Below are 22,699 nucleotides of genomic sequence, written 5' to 3'. Positions count from 1 at the left end.
GAAGTCTTCTCTCCACCTAACAGAGGTACGGTAGACTTTAAACCCCCCTCATCTCTGCAATATATGTAAAATACGTTCTGTATATGGGAAAAGTATACCAGATGTCAATGAGTTTCTTCATTTTGACTATTTCTCAAAGGTAAAAAGCATGCCAAAAAAAGCCAAGAGAGGCCCCTGAACACAGGAGGGTCTACGGAATTTTATTAAAGCCTAACGAAATACTGCATACACTTTGGAAAAGCAATTTTTTAAAGGTGGGAATAAAATGAAGAGAAAGATCAGTTCTCTGTCCTCAGCTTTAAAAAACAATGAAACTTGGAAGTAAACTTAAGCACAAAATGATAAACAACAGAATACTTCAAGACCCACAAATACACAGATGCTACACAAACACCAGCAAGAGGACAATTCAATGCCCTGAAAAATATTCATGTTCTAAAGAAACACAGCAACATGTTTCCATTGTCTCTGTTTTACCTGCGATAACATCTTTCCTCTTCATTTTGACAGGAGGATAAATAGATTTATGTACTACCTTCCGTATCTGTCTGAAGTAAGTTCCACCTGAAGGGACTTTGTTTTTACTATTACTTCCAGTTATAACCAGCAGCTCCAGAAAACTCGGCATGTGTTTTGACCCAGATAAAGGTATGTTTTCATTACAAGAGAAGATTTCCCATAACAATGTGAAAGTAAAGACATTATCATCAGATTTTTCCAGCACCCTGTGTGGTTTTGGAGAGGAACGAACAGCACACATTTGTACAAAGCCAGTGTCAACGGAGTTTTCTGAAAAGTACTGAAACGGGCTGATGATAAAGTTAACCAGCAGTGTGACAGCTGCCACATTGCTGGTGAAACCGTTTACAGCCGCGCTCATCCTGCACTGGCTGCGGCCCCTTCAACCTGCCCCACTGCCGAGCTTGCTTGCACCTCAGAGCTCCTGTCAGTGCTGTCTGCTCTGCCTGGAATACTCTTCCCCGAACCGGTCCCTGGCTCCTTTCCATCTTTCACGTCTCAATTTAAATCTTGCTTGCTTAGGCAGTGTGCTCCGACCACCCTGTCTAAGCAGCCTCGAGGCTCCGCTGTTCTTCTCCATTCCAATGATTTCATGTCTTTCACAGTTCTTATCCCATATCAGTATATATTTGTCTACTTTTTATTGTCTGCCTTATGCATTAAACTATAAATTCCAAAATGTTAGGTGCTGTGTCCGTATTGTTCATAACTTCATCACCAGCATTTCGTGCACGGCTGGGACACAACAGCACTCAAGGGCTAAAGGAGCACACTTCAATCCAGTGCTCACGTACCCAAACTAGAACTGGAAAAGGGAAAAAATTACAAAGAAAGAACACCGGGTTTTATTCTCAGTGCTGCCATAAAACAGCTGGGTGTGACCATGGGACGATCACCAAGGGTTCAATGAACACTCTCTCCCAACTTTGACTTTTACATCAAGAACCAGTGAGTAAGAGTAAACTAGTGGCGCTAAAAGCCATGCAGGGGCTTCCCTGGTGGCGCAGTGGTTGGGAGTCCGCCTGCCGATGCAGGGGACACGGGTTCATGCCCCGGTCCTGGAGGATCCCACATGCCGCAGAGCAGCTGGGCCCCTGAGCCATGGCCGCTGAGCCTGCGCGTCCTGAGCCTGTGCTCCGCAACGGGAGAGGCCACAACAGTGAGAGGCCCGCGTACCGCAAAAAAAAAAAAAAAAAAAAAAGCCATGCAGATGAGCTAAATATTTAAATGTTTGAAATTAAAGTGTTAGTAGAAGATACGAGAAAATTTTTACAATCCTAGAATAAGAAAGGTGAAAGCATACAAAACTTGGAAGCTATAAAGGAAAAAAAAGTGACAAATGCAGTTACCAAAAAAAAAAAAAAAAATGCTCCATGGAAAAAAAAGACACTATAACACATTTAAAAGACAAATGGATTGGGAAAAATATCTGCAACATATATGACAAAGGGTAACATTCATACTATATAGAAATAATAAGGAAATAGTCAAGTAAGAAAACAGTCAATAAGGAAAAGTCAGATAATCCAAGAGGAATATAGTCAAAAGGATATGATCTAACAATTCACAAAAAAAAAAAAGCAACTTAACATATGCCCTACCATATAACTAAACATATGCAAATTGGAAATGAGATGCTTTTTTCCCTCTGCCTAACCTGATGAATATTTTAGAAATAGGTAACATATGGTGCTGACAGTGGAGAAAGGAAATAGCTTTATAATCATACCTTTTACATGGTTGCATAATAAGTATAACTTTCAGGAAGGAAATATGGCAGTAGCTACATTTTGTATGCTACACCCATGGACAAACAGATGTCTTTTCCAGTGCTGTTAGAGGGGGAAAGGGACAAAGAGGGGAAGAGAAAGAATAAAACAAGCCACCGTACACAATCTAAATTTCTACTAAGAGGGGAACAGATAAATAAAACGTGGTTCACATTCTCACAATGGAATGCTGTGGCTTCGTTTAAAAGACTGGATTACACCTGTGCACACTGACTGGGAAAGCCATCATCAATACAGTAAGTGCGGGAGCAAGCTGAAGAACAAAATACATAAGATGATCTTGTTTTTTTACCTAAAAAAAGCCAATCCATCTATGTACAGGTTCATATAAGCAAAGAAGGCTTTATATTAAACCATTAATATAAGTTTCTATGAAGAATGCAAATTGAGAAGATAAAACGATCTTTTTGTTACTTCTGCATTGTTTGAATTTGTTCAAAGTATGTACTGCTTTTGTAATTAAAAGAAAAAAAAACCCAGAGTAACTACTTTCAGACTAGGCTGCCCACCACAGCTTAAAAAAAGAGACTAAGTTAGGAAATTTTATTTGAATTTTAAATAATGTCCATAAATTTTGCAAATGTGCTGAAATCTATGAATCCACTGATCTTAGAGGCTCAATCAACCTAAAGCGGGAAAACTAGAAAAAAAATCAAGTCCCATGAGAACCAAATTTGTGAAATCAATGAAAAAGAGAAAATCTTAGAAGCAGCTAGAAAAAAAAAGACACACTACCTACAGAAACAATAACAGCAATGACTGCTGCTTTCTCATCAAAACAATGCAATGATATCTTTAAACAGCTGAAAGAAAAAAAAGGTCAACCTGGAATTCTATAGCCAGAGAAAATAGTTTACAAAAATGAAAGCAAAAATCAAAGATGGTTTCAGACCAACAATAAGAGAATTTATCAACAGACCTGCATTACAAGAAATATTAAATAATTTCTTCAAGTTGAAGGAAAACACTATCAAATGGAAATGTTTACAGAAAGAAAAAGTTGAAAAGTAACTGAAATGGAAAATAGAAGGAAAAATAAAAGATTTACCCTTGTTTTTTAATTCCTTAAAAAGTTACTGGACAAAAATAATAATATAAATATATATTGTGGCAGTTTAGCATTTATAAAAAGTTTGACAACAGTACAAAGGAGTAGGAGGGATGTACACTGTGTAATAAAATAATTTTTAAATGCACATTGTAAACCCCAGAACAAATGCTAAAAGGAAACAGAGAAGAGACAGGACAAATAGAAAAATAAGAAGGTAAAACCTAACCAGTCCAATAACTGCATTAACTGTAAATGTTCTATTAATCTCCAAAATATACAAGCAGCTCATGCAGCTTAATATCAAAGAAACAAACAACCCAATCCAAAAATGGGCAGAAGACCTAAATAGACATTTCTCCAAAGAAGATACACAGACTGCCAGCAAACATATGAAAGGATGCTCAACATCACTAATCATTAGACAAATGCAAATCAAAACTACAATGAGGTATCACCTCACACCGGTCAGAATGGCCATCATCAAAAAATCTACAAACAATAAATGCTGGAGAAGGTGTGGAGAAAAGGGAACCCGCTTGCACTGTTGGTGGGAATGTAAATTGATACAGCCACTATGGAGAACAGTATGGAGGTTCCTTAAAAAACTAAAAATAGAACTATCATACAACCCAGCAATCCCACTACTGGGCGTATACCCTGAGAAAACCATAATTCAAAAAGAGTCATGTACCATGATGTTCATTGCAGCTCTATTTACAATAGCCTAAGTGTCCATTGACAGATGAATGGATAAAGATGGGGCACATATATACAGTGGAATGTTATTCAGCCATAAAAAGAAATGAAATTGAGTTATTTGTAGTGAGGTGGATGGACCTAGAGACTGTCATACAGAGTGAAGTCAGTCAGAAAGAGAAAAACAAATATCGTATGCTAACACATATATATGGAATCTTAAAAAAAAAATGGTTCTGAAGAACCTAGGGGCAGGACAGGAATAAAGATGCAGGTGTAGAGAATGGACTTGAGGACACAGGGAGAGGGAAGGGTAAGCTGGGACGAAGTGAGAGAGTGGCATGGACATACATACACTACCAAATGTAAAATAGATAGCTAGTGGGAAGCAGGCGCATAGCACAGGGAGATCAGCTCGGTGCTTTGTGACCACCTAGATGGATGGGATAGGGAGGGTGGGAGGGAGATGCAAGAGGGAGGAGATATGGGGATGTATGTATACGTATAGCTGATTCACTTTGTTATAAAGCAGAAACTAACACACCATTGTAAAGCAATTATACTCCAATAAAGATGTTTTAAAAAATGTAAATGTTCTAAACATTACAATTAAATGACAGAAATTGTCACACTGAAAAAAAAGCATGACAAATTATATGCTTTCTATAAGAGATGTACATTTAATACAGATAAATGAAAAAGAAGAGAAAAAAATATGTCATGCAAATGCTAATCCTAAAAAAGCTAGAGCGACTGTAATAATATTAGACAAAATAGAATCCAGGACAAAAAGTATTACTGGAGATAGAAAGGGACATTCCATCACAGTAAAGGAGCCATTTCATCAAGAAGACAAAATAATATGTGTAGGCACCTATAAACTAGAACCCCTAAATACATAAAGACTGATAGAACTAACGGGTAAAATAAAATACACAATTATATTTGGAAATGTCAACCCTCCTCTCTCAGGAAATGACAGAACAACTAGACAGAAAATCAGCATATATAAAAATCTGAACAGCTCTAACCCAACTCAATGTAATTAACATTTGTAAACCACGATACCTAAAAACTGCACCGTATGCAAGAATCAAATTCTTTTGAAGACAGACCATATGCTGGGCCATAAATCACGTCTCCATAAGTTTAAAAGGTTAAAATCATATTGAATATTTTCTCTGACCACAACAGAATTAGATATCAATAACAAAACTGCTTATATTACAACAAACTGAAATGCTTACAGAGGAAAAAAGGTTTAAAGTCAGTGATATAAATTTCCATATTCCATCTAGACAAATATAAGCAAATTAAATCTAGTAGGCAGAAGAAAGGAAATAATATAGATAAAAGCAAAAATCAGAAGAAAACAACAGAAAAAGAAATCAAAACCTATTTTTATTGAATATTAATAAACTGATAAAACTCTGGCCTGACTGATCAAGAGAAAAGAAAGAGAACACAAATTACCAATATCAAGAACAAAAGAGGGACATCACTACAGGTCTGACAGACAATAAAAGGATAATAAGGAAGTACTACAAGCAACTTTAAGCCAATATATGCTAAAATTTAGGGGAAAATTCCATTAAAAAAACTGGAACCGAAAGAAGATGAAATTGAAATTTTAAAAAGCTTTATATCTATTATAAAATTTTAATTAGGAATTAAAAACCTACTCACAAAACTCCAAGTTTCACTGGTGAATTCTATCAATTAAGAAATAATTCTAATTTTACACAAACTCTTGCATAAAACAAAAAAAGAAGGAACACTTGTCAACTCATTATTTTGAGACCAGCACTACTCTAATACCAAACCAGAAAAACATTACCAAAAAAAAAAAAAAAATCTATAAACCAATAGCTCCATGAACATAGATGTAATAATCTGCTACCTATGTTATACACAATTATCTGCACAAAGGCCTAATGATGGTTCTACCTTGCCTGTGAAATCAAGTATAACACTGAGGTACTTACTCCTCAGAGATCAAATTTATAGGCACTTTCTGGATAATTTGGATGATTGGGAGACCTACATCTTAACACTCAGGAAGTTATCCAGTAAAAAAAGATCAAAAAAGATACTTCGGAAAGTTCTTCTTTAACTTCAACCTAAAAGACTTAACAATCTATCTTTAAGTGAAGAAAGCAGATTATAAAACATTTTACTTTCACAGAGCATATCTATAGTAACAAGCACTTACAGAAAAATGTCTGAAAGAACAGATCATGGAATGTTAATAGTACTTATCTCTGGATAGTATGCTTATTTTTATTTTCTACTTTTGCTCATTCTTAGTTTCTAAAATTTTTACTGAGAATGTGCATTATTTTTTCAACAGGAAAAAAATTAAAAGTTATGAAAAGAAATAGGGCTTCCCTGGTGGCGCAGTGGTTGAGAGTCCGCCTGCCGATGCAGGGGACACGGGTTCGTGCCCCGGTCCAGGAAGATCCCACATGCCGTGGAGCGGCTGGGCCCGTGAGCCATGGCCGCTGAGCTTGCGCATCCGGAGCCTGTGCTCCGCAACGAGAGGCCACAACAGTGAGAGGCCCGAGTACCGCAAAAAAAAAAAAAAAAAAAAAAAACAAAGTTATGAAAAGAAATAGTTACCATATAACCTGAGGTTCCTGAATCACAGTTCAAGAATGAAATGTTTCATTTCAAAATCTGGGTGCTTCAAACAGTCCGTGCTTCCCAACCTTTTTCATGTCAAGACACATGTAGAATATCACGTTTGTATGGCACCTATGGGTAAATTGATGAGGCTGCTGGAAACTGGAGGCAACCAGCCTGAGCTCACGCTGTCAGAGGGCCACCGGGCCACTGGAGGGCTGACAGGACCTCAGCCCACCTACACTAGGCAAGCTGCTGCTCAGCATTGGGAAGCTCTGGTTTATGGTATCTCAAAATCAGAACTACGAGAAAAATCTCCTGATTAACATAGTACAGCTCTGAAAATGTCTAATTCCATGTGCTATTTTTAGGTCACTATTCAGGATAGAAAGAGAAGACTGAATTACTATTTATGGCCTGGCAAACATAGCCAACAAGTTGCAATCCACATTTAAATATCCTCAAACAGCATATACTTTATAAAACAATAACTGAAAAATACCAAAGTGGAACCAAATAGCTCCTATTTCAGTTTGCAGACTACGATATGTAGTTTCAGAAACGCATTAACAACCATCCGGCTCCTTCTCTCCAGGCATACACAGGAAATATCATTTGGCATATGAGTTATTCCCATAAAGATGAGTTAGATAATAAACAAATGATCACTACCTCACATTACATGAAATGGAAAGAAGCCATTAATGCACATTAAAGTCATAAATCCACACATTCAGAAGCCAACAAAATAAAACATTAGTTCTCAAGGCATTATTACTTCACTCATGCTGCCACATTAACTGTACACAGTAAAAGCTCTAACAAATATCACAATCTGTGTAAAATACAGAAGGGTTAATCTTCCCAATTTCATGTTAACTTACAGATTTCTCAGCTTACTTACTGATTCAGAGTACGGTCTAATGTCAAAGCTCAAAGGGGCTGTCTGTCTGAATCACTCCACCATTCTGAGCACCACTTCTCAGAAGCCCACTGCAGGCTCCCCAAGCCCTCACCCAACAAAAGGGACGCACTGGGAGAAAAGGCAATTGAATACCCCCAAGTTATTCTTCTCGGAACTTCTTGATCCTTATACGTTATTTAAGCCAAGCCTGGTCCACTTTAATAAGTGCTGGTGAAAAAACTATAGGAAGCAAATTCAGAAAATGCTAAAGCCCCAAGGTTTAGAAATTCACAAAAACTACTCCCCTTCGATTTACTTTCAAAAAGATACTGAGCAAATACGGCTTCCTACCTACCCTTATTGTTCTAATTGTGGTATGTATACACACTTGCATACAACAGGAATAAAAAACATGAATATCATGACAATTACCCATAAACTTATATATGTCTATATAGATATACAAAATACATACATATATATGTATTATGTATATATATACTCATACATACACACACACTCATGAACTTACAAAATTAACTCACAAGAAACAAGCAAATACACTTTTTCATAGATTCATTCATAAAAATCTTTTTAATAGTTCCCAACTACCATTATCCACTTGATATGGTCAAAAACTGTGCGCCTTCTACGTGTCAGACACCATGCTCGGCACTAAGAATGCGAAAAAAAAAAAAAAGTTGAGTAAGGCAGAAGCCCTGCCTTCAATCTAATTAGGAATCAAACAAGCAAGTCAACAATTTAAAAAGGAAAGATTAGGCTAAGTGAAATGACATAGGTACAAGAAGTCCTACAGAAACATTAAGAAAAATGCACAAATCATGAGGGAGAGGGCAAGAAAAAAAGGTTTCCAAAAAAAGCTGATGCTTGAACTAAAACATGCAGAACTAATTAATTAAATATAAAGGTGGGAGCTTCTAGGCTAAAGGAACCATCTGTACCAAGGCATGAAAAATACAATGGGGATGGAAAACTGCAAGCTACTTTATACTAGATCACAGGACGTATGGCAGGGGTATTTACAGGACAGACACAGGCTGACTCGTGTCCTGAACTAGAAAATATGAACTGCATTCTATAGTCAAGAGTGAACAATTGAAAGATTTTAGGCAGAATAACAGTACTAGTAACAGTAATAATAGCTTAATGCCTCCTAAGTACTTAGTATGTCAGACATTATGCTAAGAGCTTTATATATATTAGCTCACATCATTTTTCCACAATCCATTCTATAGGAGTTTGCCTGTATTACAGATAATTGAGGCTCAGAGAGGTAAAGTAACTTGTCCAAGGTTAATATTTAGGAAGCAGTGAAGCCAGACTTGAAGGGTAATCTTGAGAGAATTCTCAATGAAGGATGATCAATTTGACAAGCAGGGTAAAGTATTGATAAGTGAAGGGCATATAGAAGAAAACCCTGTCAGGAGACTGTTGTAAGAAACCAAGTAAAAAAAAATGTTAAGAGCCTGAACCAGAGCTGTGATGGCTGAAGTGCACAAGCAGGAAGCAAGAGCCATTTAAACAGATTCGCAGGACGTGGTGAAGTTAAGATAAGGTGAGGCTTCTCCACTGTGTCACTCAGTGTAAGTGCAAAGAATTATTTCTCTCTCTCTCCCCTGATGGACTATAAACCCTTAAATCTAGGTAACCTATGTCTTATTCCTCATTGTAAACAGATTGCCTAGGACAATAGTGTCTGGCATATGGTGGCAACTAAATAAATATTTGTCAAAGTAAGAAAGAAGGGAGAGAAGGAAAAAGAAGAGAAACTGTCTAGATTTTTGGCTTGGTACAGATAATGGTACCACTGACCAGAGTACTGAGGGAACAGGGTTCTCCAAGTAACAGAACAGAAGGAACAGATTTTAAGAAGGGGAGGTAAATTTATATAAATATGTAGGAAATTTCACATTTGCTTTTAAGTGACAATATACACTATACGTAAAGCTAACTCCATAAGAACTCTATTACTAGTTTATCCACTAGTATATGTGGAATTGTATAAGAATAACGATTCTGACATACTAATACAATTAATATCACCACTTATACGAGACTGAAAACATTTTTAAAATATTTGATTTTTAATCTTCTGAACACATCTGGACAGCTGAGAATGAGAAAATGAGAAGGAAACTGGCCCTAGGCCACTAATGTTGCATTTCACCAGGAACTTAAGACCAACCAGCCAGGGGGAATCCTCTGTCTTACCACCATTTTGCAGATTTCAAAGCTACCAATGCCTCCCTTCTCCTTGCTCTTTCACTGTTGATTACTTATTCTACCCTAATGCTGCTTTAAGGTAAAATATGTATACTATGTTCTTCCAAGTAAATGAGGAAAAGTCCATGGAAAGCACTAAATGCAGCGCCTGGCACACAGGAAGGACATGACAAGTGGCTGTGTCATCACCACAATGACTATGATTATCATCATGATGATTCCTACAACTACTCCACTGTTAAAGTAACACAAGGTCAGACAAATGGAACTGGAGGTCCTGTAAATAAAACATAAGTAATAGATGCATTTACCTAACAGTACCCACTTAATTGTTTTCCTCCCATATGGTTCTCCTACCTTTTCATACACGGCTGCCACAGATCAAAACACTCCCCCCTCTTCTCCTACCTTCTACTCATTCTTAAGGCTGCTTTCCAAAAGTCACTTTTTCTCAACAATCTCATCTCACACCCCTGGTTAAACTCTCACTCTGCTCTGTATTTTTCCTTCATCAGATTTATCAGTCTGTAAGTATACAGTTGAGGGTCTACATGCCTCGTGAGGTAAGTGGCCATGACTTTTTGCTCACAATCATACCCCTAGGACCCAGGAAAATGGTTCACATACATAAATGATACTCAGTAAATTTTTGCTGAATCGTATATCAAACAATGATCAAATCCAAGATTATTTTTACTAGTCTATAACTGACCAACTCCTAACATATCTACAAATTATTTTCTGCATTGAATTCAAAATACAAATACTTTATCCCAAAACTGGCTTAGACTTTTGTAAAACAGTTTCAATTTCAAATCTCTCCAAAATTCAGATCTTAAAGCAAAACATTTACAGAATAGAAATCAGTTAAGATGCTTTAAAATTATTTTAATAAATTCATAATAATCCTTGTCAATAAACAGTATCTATTCTGACTTTTAAGAAATACTAACTGCTGGGACTTCCCTGATGACTCAGAGGTTGAGAATCTGCCTGCCGATGCAGGGAACATGGGTTCAATTCCTGGTCCGGGAGGATCCCACACGCCGTGGAGCAACTAAACCCGTGCTCCACAACTACTGAGTCTGCGCTCTGGAGCCCACGAGCCACAACTACTGAAGCCCACATGCCACAACTACTGAGCCCATGTGCTGCAACTACTGAAGCCCACACGCCTAGGACCCATGCTCTGCAACAAGAGAAGCCACCACAAGAAGCCCGGGCACCACAACAAAGAGTAGCCCCCGTGCACCGCAACTAGAGAAAGCCCGCGTGCAGCAACAAAGACCCAATGCAGCCAAAATAAATAAATAGATAGATAAATAAATAAATGAGGTTTTTTTTTTTTTTTTTTTTTGTGGTACGCAGGCCCCTCACTGTCGTGACCTCTCCCGTTGCGGAGCACAGGCTCCGGACGCGCAGGCTCAGCGGCCACGGCTCACGGGCCCAGCCACTCCGCGGCATGCGGGATCTTCCCGGACCGGGGCACGAACCCACATCCCCTGCATCGGCAGGCGGACTCTCAACCACTGCGCCACCAGGGAAGCCCAACAAATGAGTTTAAAAAAAAAAAAATTAACTGCTGCAGATTTGAATTTTTCGTTTTTTGACTATTTTGGAAACTCTTACCTTGACATTTCCCAATAATAGATGTAAAATCATCTTTTGCAGACCTGCAAAATATATGTAAAATTAAGACAACAGTTTTGCCATAACAACACTGCTGTGTAGTACTATAAGACATCACAAACACAGACCAGACAACTTCTCTAGACAACACTAAATCATTCCTTCTCTCATATGGACGGTTTTGTGCCTCAAGTAAGAGCCTTTCATTGGTGACAATGTTTTCTTCCAACCTTCTTATTTCACTAGGAACATAGCTACATTAGGAATCTAGTGATACAAGCGTAACTGATTTTAAGCACAGTCTTTTAATACAATAGAGATGCCCGGACCCTATCCACAAAGGCTCTGATGCAGTAAATCCGGGACGGGGCCCAGAGGCACAAATATTTTTTTTAAAGCTCCACAGATTGATCCTGGTTAAGAACCACTGGTCTGAATCATATTGCAGAGTTCAATCACTTAGGGAGAAAAGTCTTGTTTTAACAAGTCAAATAGCTTTAACAAGTGACCATATTTATATTAGCGACCTACTTAATATCTGTGATATTGAAATATATACTAAAGTATTCTAATTATTATATCTTCAAAAATGAAAACTGGTAAACCTTCTAGAAAAGAATTTAGTAATAATTATCCAAAACTTTAATGTCCATAGTATTTGACATAGCAATTTAAGTTCTACAAAGTTATCCCTGGGAAATAATTACAGATATACACAGATATCAAGGCAACTAATGCAGCCTAAGTTATGAAAGAGAAAAACACAGCCAGTATGAAGAGATTAATTATTAGATTTTGCTATATATAATCAATGAAATATTATGCTATTACGATACGTGACATGGAAAGATGCTGACAATATCTTAATTTTCAAAAGTTATCAAGAAAAAGGTATCAAATAGAATGTACAGCATCATCTACATATATATATGTAGTATATATCTACCTATATATATTTTTTACACACACAGAAAAGTGTCAGAGGACATACACCAAAATGCTGACAGTAGACAACTTTGGACAGTAAAATTTGCTGTTCTTCTTTCATAATTACTTAACTGTATTTTCTAATATTTGTAAAATAACTAAGCATTACCTTTAAAACAAACTTTACAGACTCTTCAAGATTTTTAGCCATTTATTAAAATATTATAACAAAATCCAGTTACAAATATGGAAATAAATTTCCTCAAGAAATTGGACTATTAGGCCTCTGTGTGGACTAGAGCAGAAAGGACATGATCTCTGAAGTGAACTTGACCTGATTTCAGCTCTCTCGTGTAACCTGGACAAAATATTCAACATGATTTCATTTTCCTTTCAATAACACAGGATAAGTAACAGCAACTTCACAGCTTTGCGAAAAGATTAAATGAGACGTTACATATAAATTAGTATGAACTAGACCAAAGTAAATGTTCATTACTTTCATCCTTAATATAATCACAAATAATAGTTTGCTCTTTTTGCTGGAAAAGGGGAGGGAGGGAGGGAGGGAGACATAAATTTGTTTTGTCGAAACTTCACAGAATGTATTCACTTAAGAAAGATGAGCAAACTGGGGGGAAGGAGGTGCCTTCTTTATAAGAGTCCCCTATTTTAATGCTTTTTGTTGTATTCTGTGATGGTTTCTTATTAGTTCCCATATTTATAACATATTACTTCACTATCTAGGAATAAAAGAAACATATATTAACCACTGATAACCACCACCAAGTTACAAATTAAAGTAGCAATTCACAAGTCACCTTTCACCCACGTGAGCGCCACACACAAGCAGGTTAAGTACGCCACATTAGAGCAAGCTGTTAGAGTCACTTGCCACTCACCACAGAACTAAAGCTGGGGAAGAGCAGCCCCAGTCCTATCCTGCAAAAGGCAGAGCTGTCTCCTAAACTAAAGTGTGTTTCAGCTTTGCATGTTTTCCACAAAAACCATTTCACATTTATAACTGCTTCCTAACATTGAATAATAACCCCAGATACTGTAATTATCTTTCATATTCTAATCCATTCAACAAATATTTACTGAATACTGGGTGCCCACTACTATTACTTCTGGAGCCAACTTGGATTGTATGTGCTCTTCACTGTGGTAGAGAAGACACGTACAGAGAAGAGAGAACAAACGTCTTAAATATTATTCAGGCACAGCCACTATTCATAGCATTGACTTCGGGGATCTACCTTGCCCTTTTTCTTTGCTCACCATCCCACATCTTTGCTCAAAGACACTTCCTTTCAGGTTACTGCAAAGTAAGTGTGGGTGTCTATTTTCAACAAAATCAACTGAGTGCCAACTCCGAGCAAGTCAGCAGACTTGCCCTGTAATGCCCTCCCAGCATCTGCTTCCCCGTCCCACTTGCAAACACATCACTTACTCATTAAACATAAACTAAGCACCTATTACATCCAAGGAAATATACAAGTGCTAGGAAAAAAGGACAGCCCATGCCTCCCAGGAACACACAGTATAATGGAGCTGTAGACTTCAAACCCCATCACTTGAGTTTCAAGCAAATGGCACCCCTGGAGCTGTGCAAAGCAATGGCCCTTAATATACTGGGGGAAATCCACATATAAGCATATGGGCATAGATGGCTAAAAGGCATGATCAAAAGGTAGTAGATTTGTAGATAAGAGCATGAACAATGAAGCTATGATGGCTGATTTCAAATCTTCGGGCAAGTTATTTAACCATATTGTGCCAGATTCCTTATTTCTAAAATAGAGACTAGTTATACCTACCTCATTGGCCTTGTGCAAGGATTGAGTTAACACATGTAACACACAATGCTGGATGTTAAAAAAAAACAACGAACACAGTGGTGCCCAACACTGTTAGCATTACCTTATCATTAAGTATAATAAATGTGTTAATTATTATAGGAACATAAAGGATCAGCACCTAACCAATGAGGGGAAGGGGGATCCACTGGGAATGAGTTCCTGGAAGGCTTCCTGAGAGAGCTGACTCTTCACCATACCAGAGTCTTTGAATATAATAAGTTACAAAGCTTTTTTGCAAATTACAGACCAGATGAGTAAGACCTTGATGAGCATCACTTCTGTTGCCCAGAAATCTTCCCTCACCACTTAATCTCAAATTCATGACTGAATTCCTAAAGAGCTGGATATATGTATAAGTTTTATAAATATAATTTTACTCACTAGCAATCCAGTAGCAGATGCTCTTACAAAAGCAAACAATTATTTTTTCTTTTCATCACAGTTTTTATTAACAAGTTCCAGAAACCCTTTGTCAAACTCTCCTTCACAAGCCTAAATATCAATGCCATCCCCACATGCATATTCCAACCTTAACACCTAAAATCATTCCATTAATGTTCTCATTTCATGGAAAGAAGATGGAAATTTTGATTGCTATCTGCTGTTCATAAAGAAGTCACAGATGAGCACGTTTCTCCAAAAAAAAAAAAAATTTGACATCATTGCAGCAAATGGAGTAGGAAATGCTAGCCCATTTCTATGAACAATATCAGTTCAAACACTGTGCCACCTGATGCTCACTGTTGCTCTTAGAGAAAAGGGTCCTGCCTATTAAAGCCATGCCAGATGAAGAAATGAAGTTCTGAAAGGCTGTCATTATTGCCAATCATTTCTATCCTGATAGTTTTAAGAAGGATTACGGAGCCTCCCAATCTGAAGTCGGTGCCCCAATGGGGACAAACCCTCTTGTCTACTCTCCCAAAAGTTGAGGGGTCCAGTTCCATTTGGATAAATGGAAAAAGAAATTTCACAAGCAGAAAGCTAAAACCAGTGTGCTAACAACTGAATGCTCATTAATACTAGTTTTACTCAATAATAAAGTGGTAGAAAAAACTTTTGACTGGTATCTAGGCAACCTGAAATTTCTGCCTCAGTGCTTATCTTTTGAGACTCAAGAGTTAGGGCTTCCTTAAAGAAAGGAGTAGCCCCCACTTTCAGAGATGCAACACATTTGGCTTCCTGCTGATAATTTCCCAGAAAATCAACTAGTTTTCCTAAATTAGTTGCTATTGTTGCTATTCCTTTCACAACTGATATACTACTTAAAAATGAAGTACATGGAAAGCCCAACTTAGAGACTTCTTCTAGATGTGTGTAACGCCACTGATGTCTCAAGAGGACAGAGAGTATCACTGGTCTCCAGTAACGTGAAGCCTTAGTGTTTTGCAAACCCATATTCCATCTACAGCTTTCTGCCAACAAGTAAAGCAACCTCTATTTTTTGTATACCTTCCTGAGCATCTGCTTAGCTGTCTTAGCAGTAACTGGTCAAGCAAGAGTGATTTTCAGAGTTCTGGAAGATACACCGTTGTCTGCTGAGAAAGTAAAATTTCTCAGGAGACAGCAGAGTAACCTGGGGAAGCAGAAGGCATACTCTGAGAAAGCATCCTTCATCCTTCAATTGGCACAAGTTGGTGCTTGACACCGTACAAAATTACATGAGTTACTAATAAAATTCCTTTAAATATACCCCCTTTAAAAATCTTAGTTCTCATAAATTAGGTAAAACTTTTCTCAAGGGAAATTTTGAATATGAATAATAGTAACAGTTACCTGATCTCCACACACTGATCTTGAACAGCAGCCAAAAGCTTCCCATTGCTTTCACGAGAGAGAAAGAGAAACAAATTCCTATGTGAGTGTTTGCAGCCATCTTCACCACAGATGGAATCATTTTAAGAAATTAAAATCATTTTCAAATTTGTTCATATCTTTAATTATCCAACTTTTTGACTTTATAATTAGATGAGTATATAGATACAAAAAGCATACAAAATAACTCAATACAGTTTAATTAACACATTTAAACGATACTAATCGTATGTGGCACAGGGAATTTATATACAATAAAAATCGAGACTGCAAGCCATAAGGACACCAAAATTAATATCCATAATGGAATTTAAATGGTTGCCCAGGCAGAGGAACATTATGTGAATTTTATGCATTCTTACCTTGCAAGTACCGAATGCCAGTTCACCTGTTTATTAACCAAACGAACTAGTCCATCAGGGAGCAGAAAAGGTGCAGGGCTGAAACCACAACACATCAGCTAACTTAACATCTAATCACGGAAACCACGTATAAGTAGGTAAACATTATAAATAACATATAGATCTATGGCAAGCGATAAGGATTCTTTTCCATTAGAATATAAAAACTGAATACTGGCAAACCCAAAACCAAAACTTACTAATTGGACATCTGAAACTTGACCACATACATTTCTCTATTTCCAAAAAAACGTGGTGATGTGTTCAATGAAATAAATTTTTTATTTTTTCTAAGGAGAAGATACTGAGGGTGCCAGTAACATAGCAGAATGAGCTTATAAGAAACCCCTCCTTGGGAGGGAGGGAGATGCAAGAGATATGGGAACATATGTATATGTATAACTGATTCACTTTGTTATAAAGCAGAAACTAACACACCATTGTAAAGCAACTATACTCCAATAAAGATGTTAAAAAAAAATTCTAAGAAATGTTTGACATCTTTGCAAAAAAGAAAAAAAAAAAAAAAAAAAGAAACCCCTCCTGCAATGCACACCTAGAAATTCTGGCTCAACTCTAACGAAAACATATTCTAATGTACAGCTAAACTCACAAGAAAGAAATCTCCAAGAACTACAAATGCAAAGAGAACTGAAAGTCAGGATTGGGTACAGGACAAAGAGAGAAACAGAACTCAAAATGAGAGTTAACACCTGGGAGAGGAAATGAGCTGTGGGCCACAGGAAGGACACCAGCTGGAGGTGAGACTCCTGCAAAGGCCAGGACTCTCAAATGGCAGTGCTATCAGAGAAGGGAGAACTAGACAAACGTCACCACAGGCCCAGGGAGACCTTCCAGAATCTCATCTCCGCCTGGAATTCTGGTCTGTGGGGGGATGGGAATGAAACCTATGAAAAAATCAAAACCCCAAGCTTTTTACTGAATGCAAGATTGGACTGCAATTTCACTTTACTCATGTGACACAAGATGCCCAGGCATAAGCTCACAATAGCATCATTCACAAAATATGTAAGGAAATGATCCACCATACGTGAATCAGGAGATAAATTAGAGGAGTAACACATGAAGAAATCAAGAAAATAGGTGGAAAAGAAGCAGAAAGAAAATAATTTGACTGGGGGGGTGGGGACAGGAAAATGAAAAAAAATAATAAAAACACAAAATAGGATAAAAAATATTAGTAATTTACATTCAGTATATTCATGTTCATTTTTAAAACATAAAATATTTAATGCCATCAGATAGTTACAGAAATAATAAAGATGAAACATGCAGGTGAATGATACAATCAACATGAGAATGATAACTCCCTCTGGAGGGGAAGGGTGGGGAAAGGTTGGGCAGAGTGTGGGGAGAGGACTTGAGCTGTATCATCTTGCATACAAAGAACAACAGGGCTATCATCTGAAGCAAACATGGCAGAACAGCAACAACTGCTTTAGTTCAGATGTGGACAGAAATCGTAACAGGTTTATTATATTACTGTCTATAATTCTCAGTCTGTTTATAGTATTTCATGATTGAAAGAAAAAAACTTGAAAAGAAAAAGCCTCTTGAAAGAAATATTGGCCCCGAAACCTTTTAGGTAGAATTACCATAAACTCAAGAGCAAAAAACTCAACTACAAAAAAAAAAAAACAAAAAAACTCAACTACAAGCTTTTTGAAAGAAACATACCACAGGGAAGACGAGATAATCACCTCATGGTGTGCTCACTGATGGTCTGTACACTGATCAACGTGGCCAATGCAAGGAAAGGGACTTCTTGGGAGAAACATACCTCCTGATGCCTGATCTTAAGGCGTTTACACATTGGGCAAGGCTTGTATCAGAGGGAGCACTTGGAAGTCCTCTTTCTTAACAAATAACAAAAGGACTTACTGTCAAGGAGTGACCCAAACAGACGTATCTTCTGCCATCCCTTTCCACGGGTGCTCAGCACTAGCAAGTGTAGCCCGGTGACACCAGGAAAAACAGCCTAGCTCTTACACTCCCCTCCCCACCTCTACCCTCTCCCTCACTCAGTTCTCTATCACACCCCACACCCCCAAAAATAAGATAAAATTCAATAAGGAATTTAATTTATGCACGCACGCACACACACACACACACACACACACACACACACACACACAGTAAAAGCAGAAAAGCACTGGAGCTAACCTCAGAGAAGAGCCAAAGGTCCCTTTTATAGAACTAGAACTCTATTATCTCTGGAGCTTTTAAGATTAGATGTCCTTGAGTAAAAGGCAATCTGTGGTAAATAATTCTATAAAACAATTCCTACACATGCATCTTGGTCAGAATAATCATTTCACTGTTCCTTTTAAAGGTGAATATTAGCGCCAGGCCTAAAAACACACTTAACATTCAAAAGACTTAAGAAGTTCCCAAGAACTGAAACTAAAGAACCTTCTCTGATGCATAGCAACTGAATGAATATTAACCACAAGAGTCGATATAACAATAAGAACAAAAAGGCTTTTAAAAAGATACACAAGCACAGATCCATCATGTGGGCATTCAAGATAAGGCTGAGAACAGAGAGAAAGTAGAAATTGCTATGAGATATTCCTAATAATGACTAAGGGATCAAAAAGTACCCTACTTTTACTGAGAGATCTTGTCAGGGTAGGCCAAATGTTTGAAAGGTCTATCTTATAAATTGGGTTCACCTGAATGTCAGTATCCATATCACAATCTGGGATTCAATTCTGAAAACTTAAATCATAAATACAAATAATATTGTTTGTATTTGCTGTTCATACTGTTTCTCTGAAGAATTCATGACTCACCTGTACCAGATATATTGGCTTAAAAATAATAAACGATCTGTAATAAAAAGAAACAGCAAAGCAAAATATGAATGAGCTATTCTTTAGGAATCATTTTCAATTTTAGATTTATTGATAATAAACCTGAAATATACTGTAGACTGAGTCATCACAAAACAAAACATGGAGAATACAACTCTTGACAAGAATAAATATAATCTAATATACACTATAACTTTTACATCATATATTGGTTTATATTAAGTCCCAAGTTTGTGTTATTCAAAGAACTTTGAAGTATTTCCAAACAGTACAACAAGTAAAAGTGGTTTGAGATGCTAAATTTCTCCTAACAGGCTTTAATAAAACCATGGAGAAGTCATAGTAATCACCCATTAAAACCTAAGTATTTGTATAAAAGTTAAGATACCATTTTACACTTTATAGCGAAGACTTAAAAAATAATAATATTGCCTAAAATGGGGAAGTCCATGGGAAACAAAATCTCTAACACACTATGGACAAGCAATGTTTTATATGATTCCATTTAAAATGTAATCATGTGTGAACCTGTGTACATGGTTATGTATGTATCAATAGCAAAAGGTCTGAAGGATAAGAGATTATCTCCAGGTGGTAAAGTGAGGAATTATTTATTCTAATTTGTGGCTGTCTATATTCTCTAAATTTGTACATTTTATTACTTGTGTACATTTCCTAAATTTTCAAAATTTCACATTTGTGATAATGAAAATTGAACATGCTAGTACTTCTTGTAACAGAAGATAAAACTATTTTATCTTTATCAGAAGATAAAATTAGAGTTAATTTCAAGTACTCAACTCCTTTGAAACTGAACCTTCTCTTTATAAGTAGTTGAAATTCCCCAGTATAATAAGGATGGGCTTTGGATCCAGAAAGAAATGTAGTCAATCCAAATGCATGACCTTGGGCAAGTTTCCTCATCTAAAAACATAAATTCCTAACACATCTACCTTGTTGGTCTCATTAAGGATTGCATCAATAAATACACATAAAGCCCTCGTAACACCAGCTTAATCAGCTAGTGCTCAATACTTTCTCAGATCTCGTGAGCTCATACATAAAGTCTGTCGGGAGTTAAACGAATGTCCTAGTTAATCAAATTTGTAATCTGAGTGACTCTAAACAGATGTATCTGAAACATCATGTAAAACACTTAAAACGGTCTGTCACTCCCTTTTCACCGTCGATGTCCGTAGATTCTCTGAGTGGGTTTGATTTTCTTCATTTCTTCCAGAACACATCCATAATGGTTAAACTCAGGCCATACTTTAAGCCGCATTAAAAATGTATGTGTGTAAACATATGCATACATATGTGTATATACACACATATGTATATTTATAGACATATCATATATATCATATATGTATATATGCATTTTTTATAAAATAAAGCTTACATAACATTTATGCTATGCATTTTTAATCAGGCTCTACATTAAAACTCAGAAGAACACATTTCAAATCCCTAAACTTCCTAAAACAGCAGTTATGAATAGAAAAGAATGAGAAAAAAATTATCGGCTAACTGTATCATTATATGTAGAAAAATAAATGTGCTATACTTACCCCTAATTGCTTTTGTGATGATAAAGGATGCACCATGTTTCCGGTTGCCTCTAGGCTGCAAATGGAAAAACAAAAACAAACACATTTGAGAATTTTCTAGTAATACTTATACAATAAGTTATGTTTTTTTGCTAATACTCAGAGTACTGGGTACAAGTTACCAGTATTTAAAAACTACTTATAGGGACTTCCCTGGTGGTCCAGTGGGTAAGACTCCGCGCTCCCAATGCAGGGGACCCAGGTTCGATCCCTGGTCGACCGCATGCATGCCGCACCTAACAGTCTGCATGCCACAACTAATACCTGGCACAGCCTAAATAAATAAATTAAAAAAAAAAAAACTACTTACAGATAGAAACAAAGCAAAGAGAAGCAGGAGAATGAGTACTTTCTCCAGTAAAGAAACTCAGAAAAGACGTTGTAAATAAGAATTCATATGGGCTGGGCTCCATGATCTTTACAGAAAGTCCTTTCCGATCTTCCTGCGTGTTCTCAGCCAAAAGCAGTGACTGGCACACGTTAGGGACTCATAAAATAGCTGTTGAATAAATGTGGATTCCTGGTTCTTACTCTTCATTCTGTGCCTGGGAGGTCCTCTCTACGAAACTAATAACTCCAAGGTCCAGATTACCAACCCCTACGACCCCTTTTTAACAGAGAACCCAAAGCCGGGTCCGTAGCTCATAAATCTTCACTCCCCAAGGCATTTTGCTCACACCGCTATTACAGCGCATATTACAGTAGGCGATGAAAAACGTTTACTCCACTGTCTTCCCTCTAGACTGCAAATACCACGAAAGGTATTCACCTCTGTAAGCCCAGCGCCTGGCACAGTGTCTGGAACACGGACGCACACACACATACACTCATTAAATGCTTATATACTGAAATACACAAGAACTGGCGCAATTCAGGCCCAAGTAGGAGCAAAGGTTTGATGCCGCGCTCCACGACAGCCCAGCAGATGCTGAGATGGACTGTAGTGTCCTGGAAAATCCTCCCACTTCAGATGAGGATCAGCCTTGCCCAGCCCTAGCCGGCCCGCGGGAAGGGACCACCAAGAGTCTAGATATGAGAAGGATCCTCGAATCCAACGCTGTGCCTCCCCTCCAAGTAGGAGCAGTGAAACAAAACCAGCGTGGGGAGGTACATGCCTCAGGGACCGAGGTTCCGCCCCCCGACATCCTAATTTGGAGCCCAGGAGGAATCCCAGGAAATCCCACTTGGGGGACCCAGACCCTCGCTAGCCCACGGTACCGTTGCCAGGGCGACCGCATAAGCGGCGGAGTCCTGCTCCCCCGCCCACCCAGCTCCACTCTCCTACGTGGTTACTGCAACGTGGCTCTGCCGGGGCAGCGCCCGCACCAAGCTGGCCTCAGCCCTGGAGGAGCCTGGTTCACCTGTACTTCTGTCTCTGGGGGCCACTCGGTATTGACCAACAGGTCATAGAGAATCGTCTCCTCCTCGCCCTCCGCAGTGCCTGGATTCACAGCCGCCGCTGACTCGGAGGCCGCCATGTTTGACCGGACCACAACAGCTAAGGGCGGGCCCAGAGCAGCTGAGGGCGGGCCCCTACGGCATCCCGCAAGGGACAAGCTTCCCTGGCCGCTCCGCTTTTGGTTCATGGGGAAAGGGGTGGAGTTAACAGGGCGTGGAAAGGAAATGCTGGGTTAACCCTTGTGTGAATAGGTGGGACAATGCCTATTAATTGTCTGGGCTACTACTTAGGTCCTGGTCCCGGGTCACTCCCTGTTTATTAATTGCGTGAGGTCAGCCAAGTCTGAACCTCTCCTATCCAGTCAGCTTCTATAAAACAAAAGTGATATATCATATC

The 22,699-nt window shown here is 38.0% G+C and overlaps 1 protein-coding gene across 4 annotated transcripts in view; it reads right to left on the bottom strand.

Moving 5' to 3' along the window:
- The window catches only part of NBAS (NBAS subunit of NRZ tethering complex), a 341,400-nt gene extending 318,994 nt beyond the window's left edge, over nucleotides 1-22,406 (bottom strand). For all 4 annotated transcript variants that reach the window (XR_004485944.2, XM_004274869.2, XM_033437419.2 and 1 more), the window contains exons 1-6: nucleotides 22,266-22,406; nucleotides 20,866-20,920; nucleotides 19,274-19,310; nucleotides 16,419-16,496; nucleotides 16,018-16,065; nucleotides 11,456-11,499 (exon numbers count right to left, since the gene is read on the bottom strand). Coding sequence is in view for 3 of the 4 variants with exons in the window: in XM_004274869.2 (XP_004274917.1) it covers nucleotides 11,456-11,499; nucleotides 16,018-16,065; nucleotides 16,419-16,496; nucleotides 19,274-19,310; nucleotides 20,866-20,920; nucleotides 22,266-22,382 (379 nt within the window). In the remaining variant the exon portion in view is untranslated. The remainder of the gene's footprint in view (nucleotides 1-11,455; nucleotides 11,500-16,017; nucleotides 16,066-16,418; nucleotides 16,497-19,273; nucleotides 19,311-20,865; nucleotides 20,921-22,265) is intronic.
- Between the last annotated feature and the right edge of the window lie 293 nt (nucleotides 22,407-22,699).

Source organism: Orcinus orca, chromosome 13, assembly GCF_937001465.1.
Source record: "Orcinus orca chromosome 13, mOrcOrc1.1, whole genome shotgun sequence".
Lineage (NCBI taxonomy): Eukaryota > Metazoa > Chordata > Mammalia > Artiodactyla > Delphinidae > Orcinus > Orcinus orca.
Note: the sequence above shows the minus strand (reverse complement) of the source record. Positions and strands in the feature narration are given on the sequence as shown.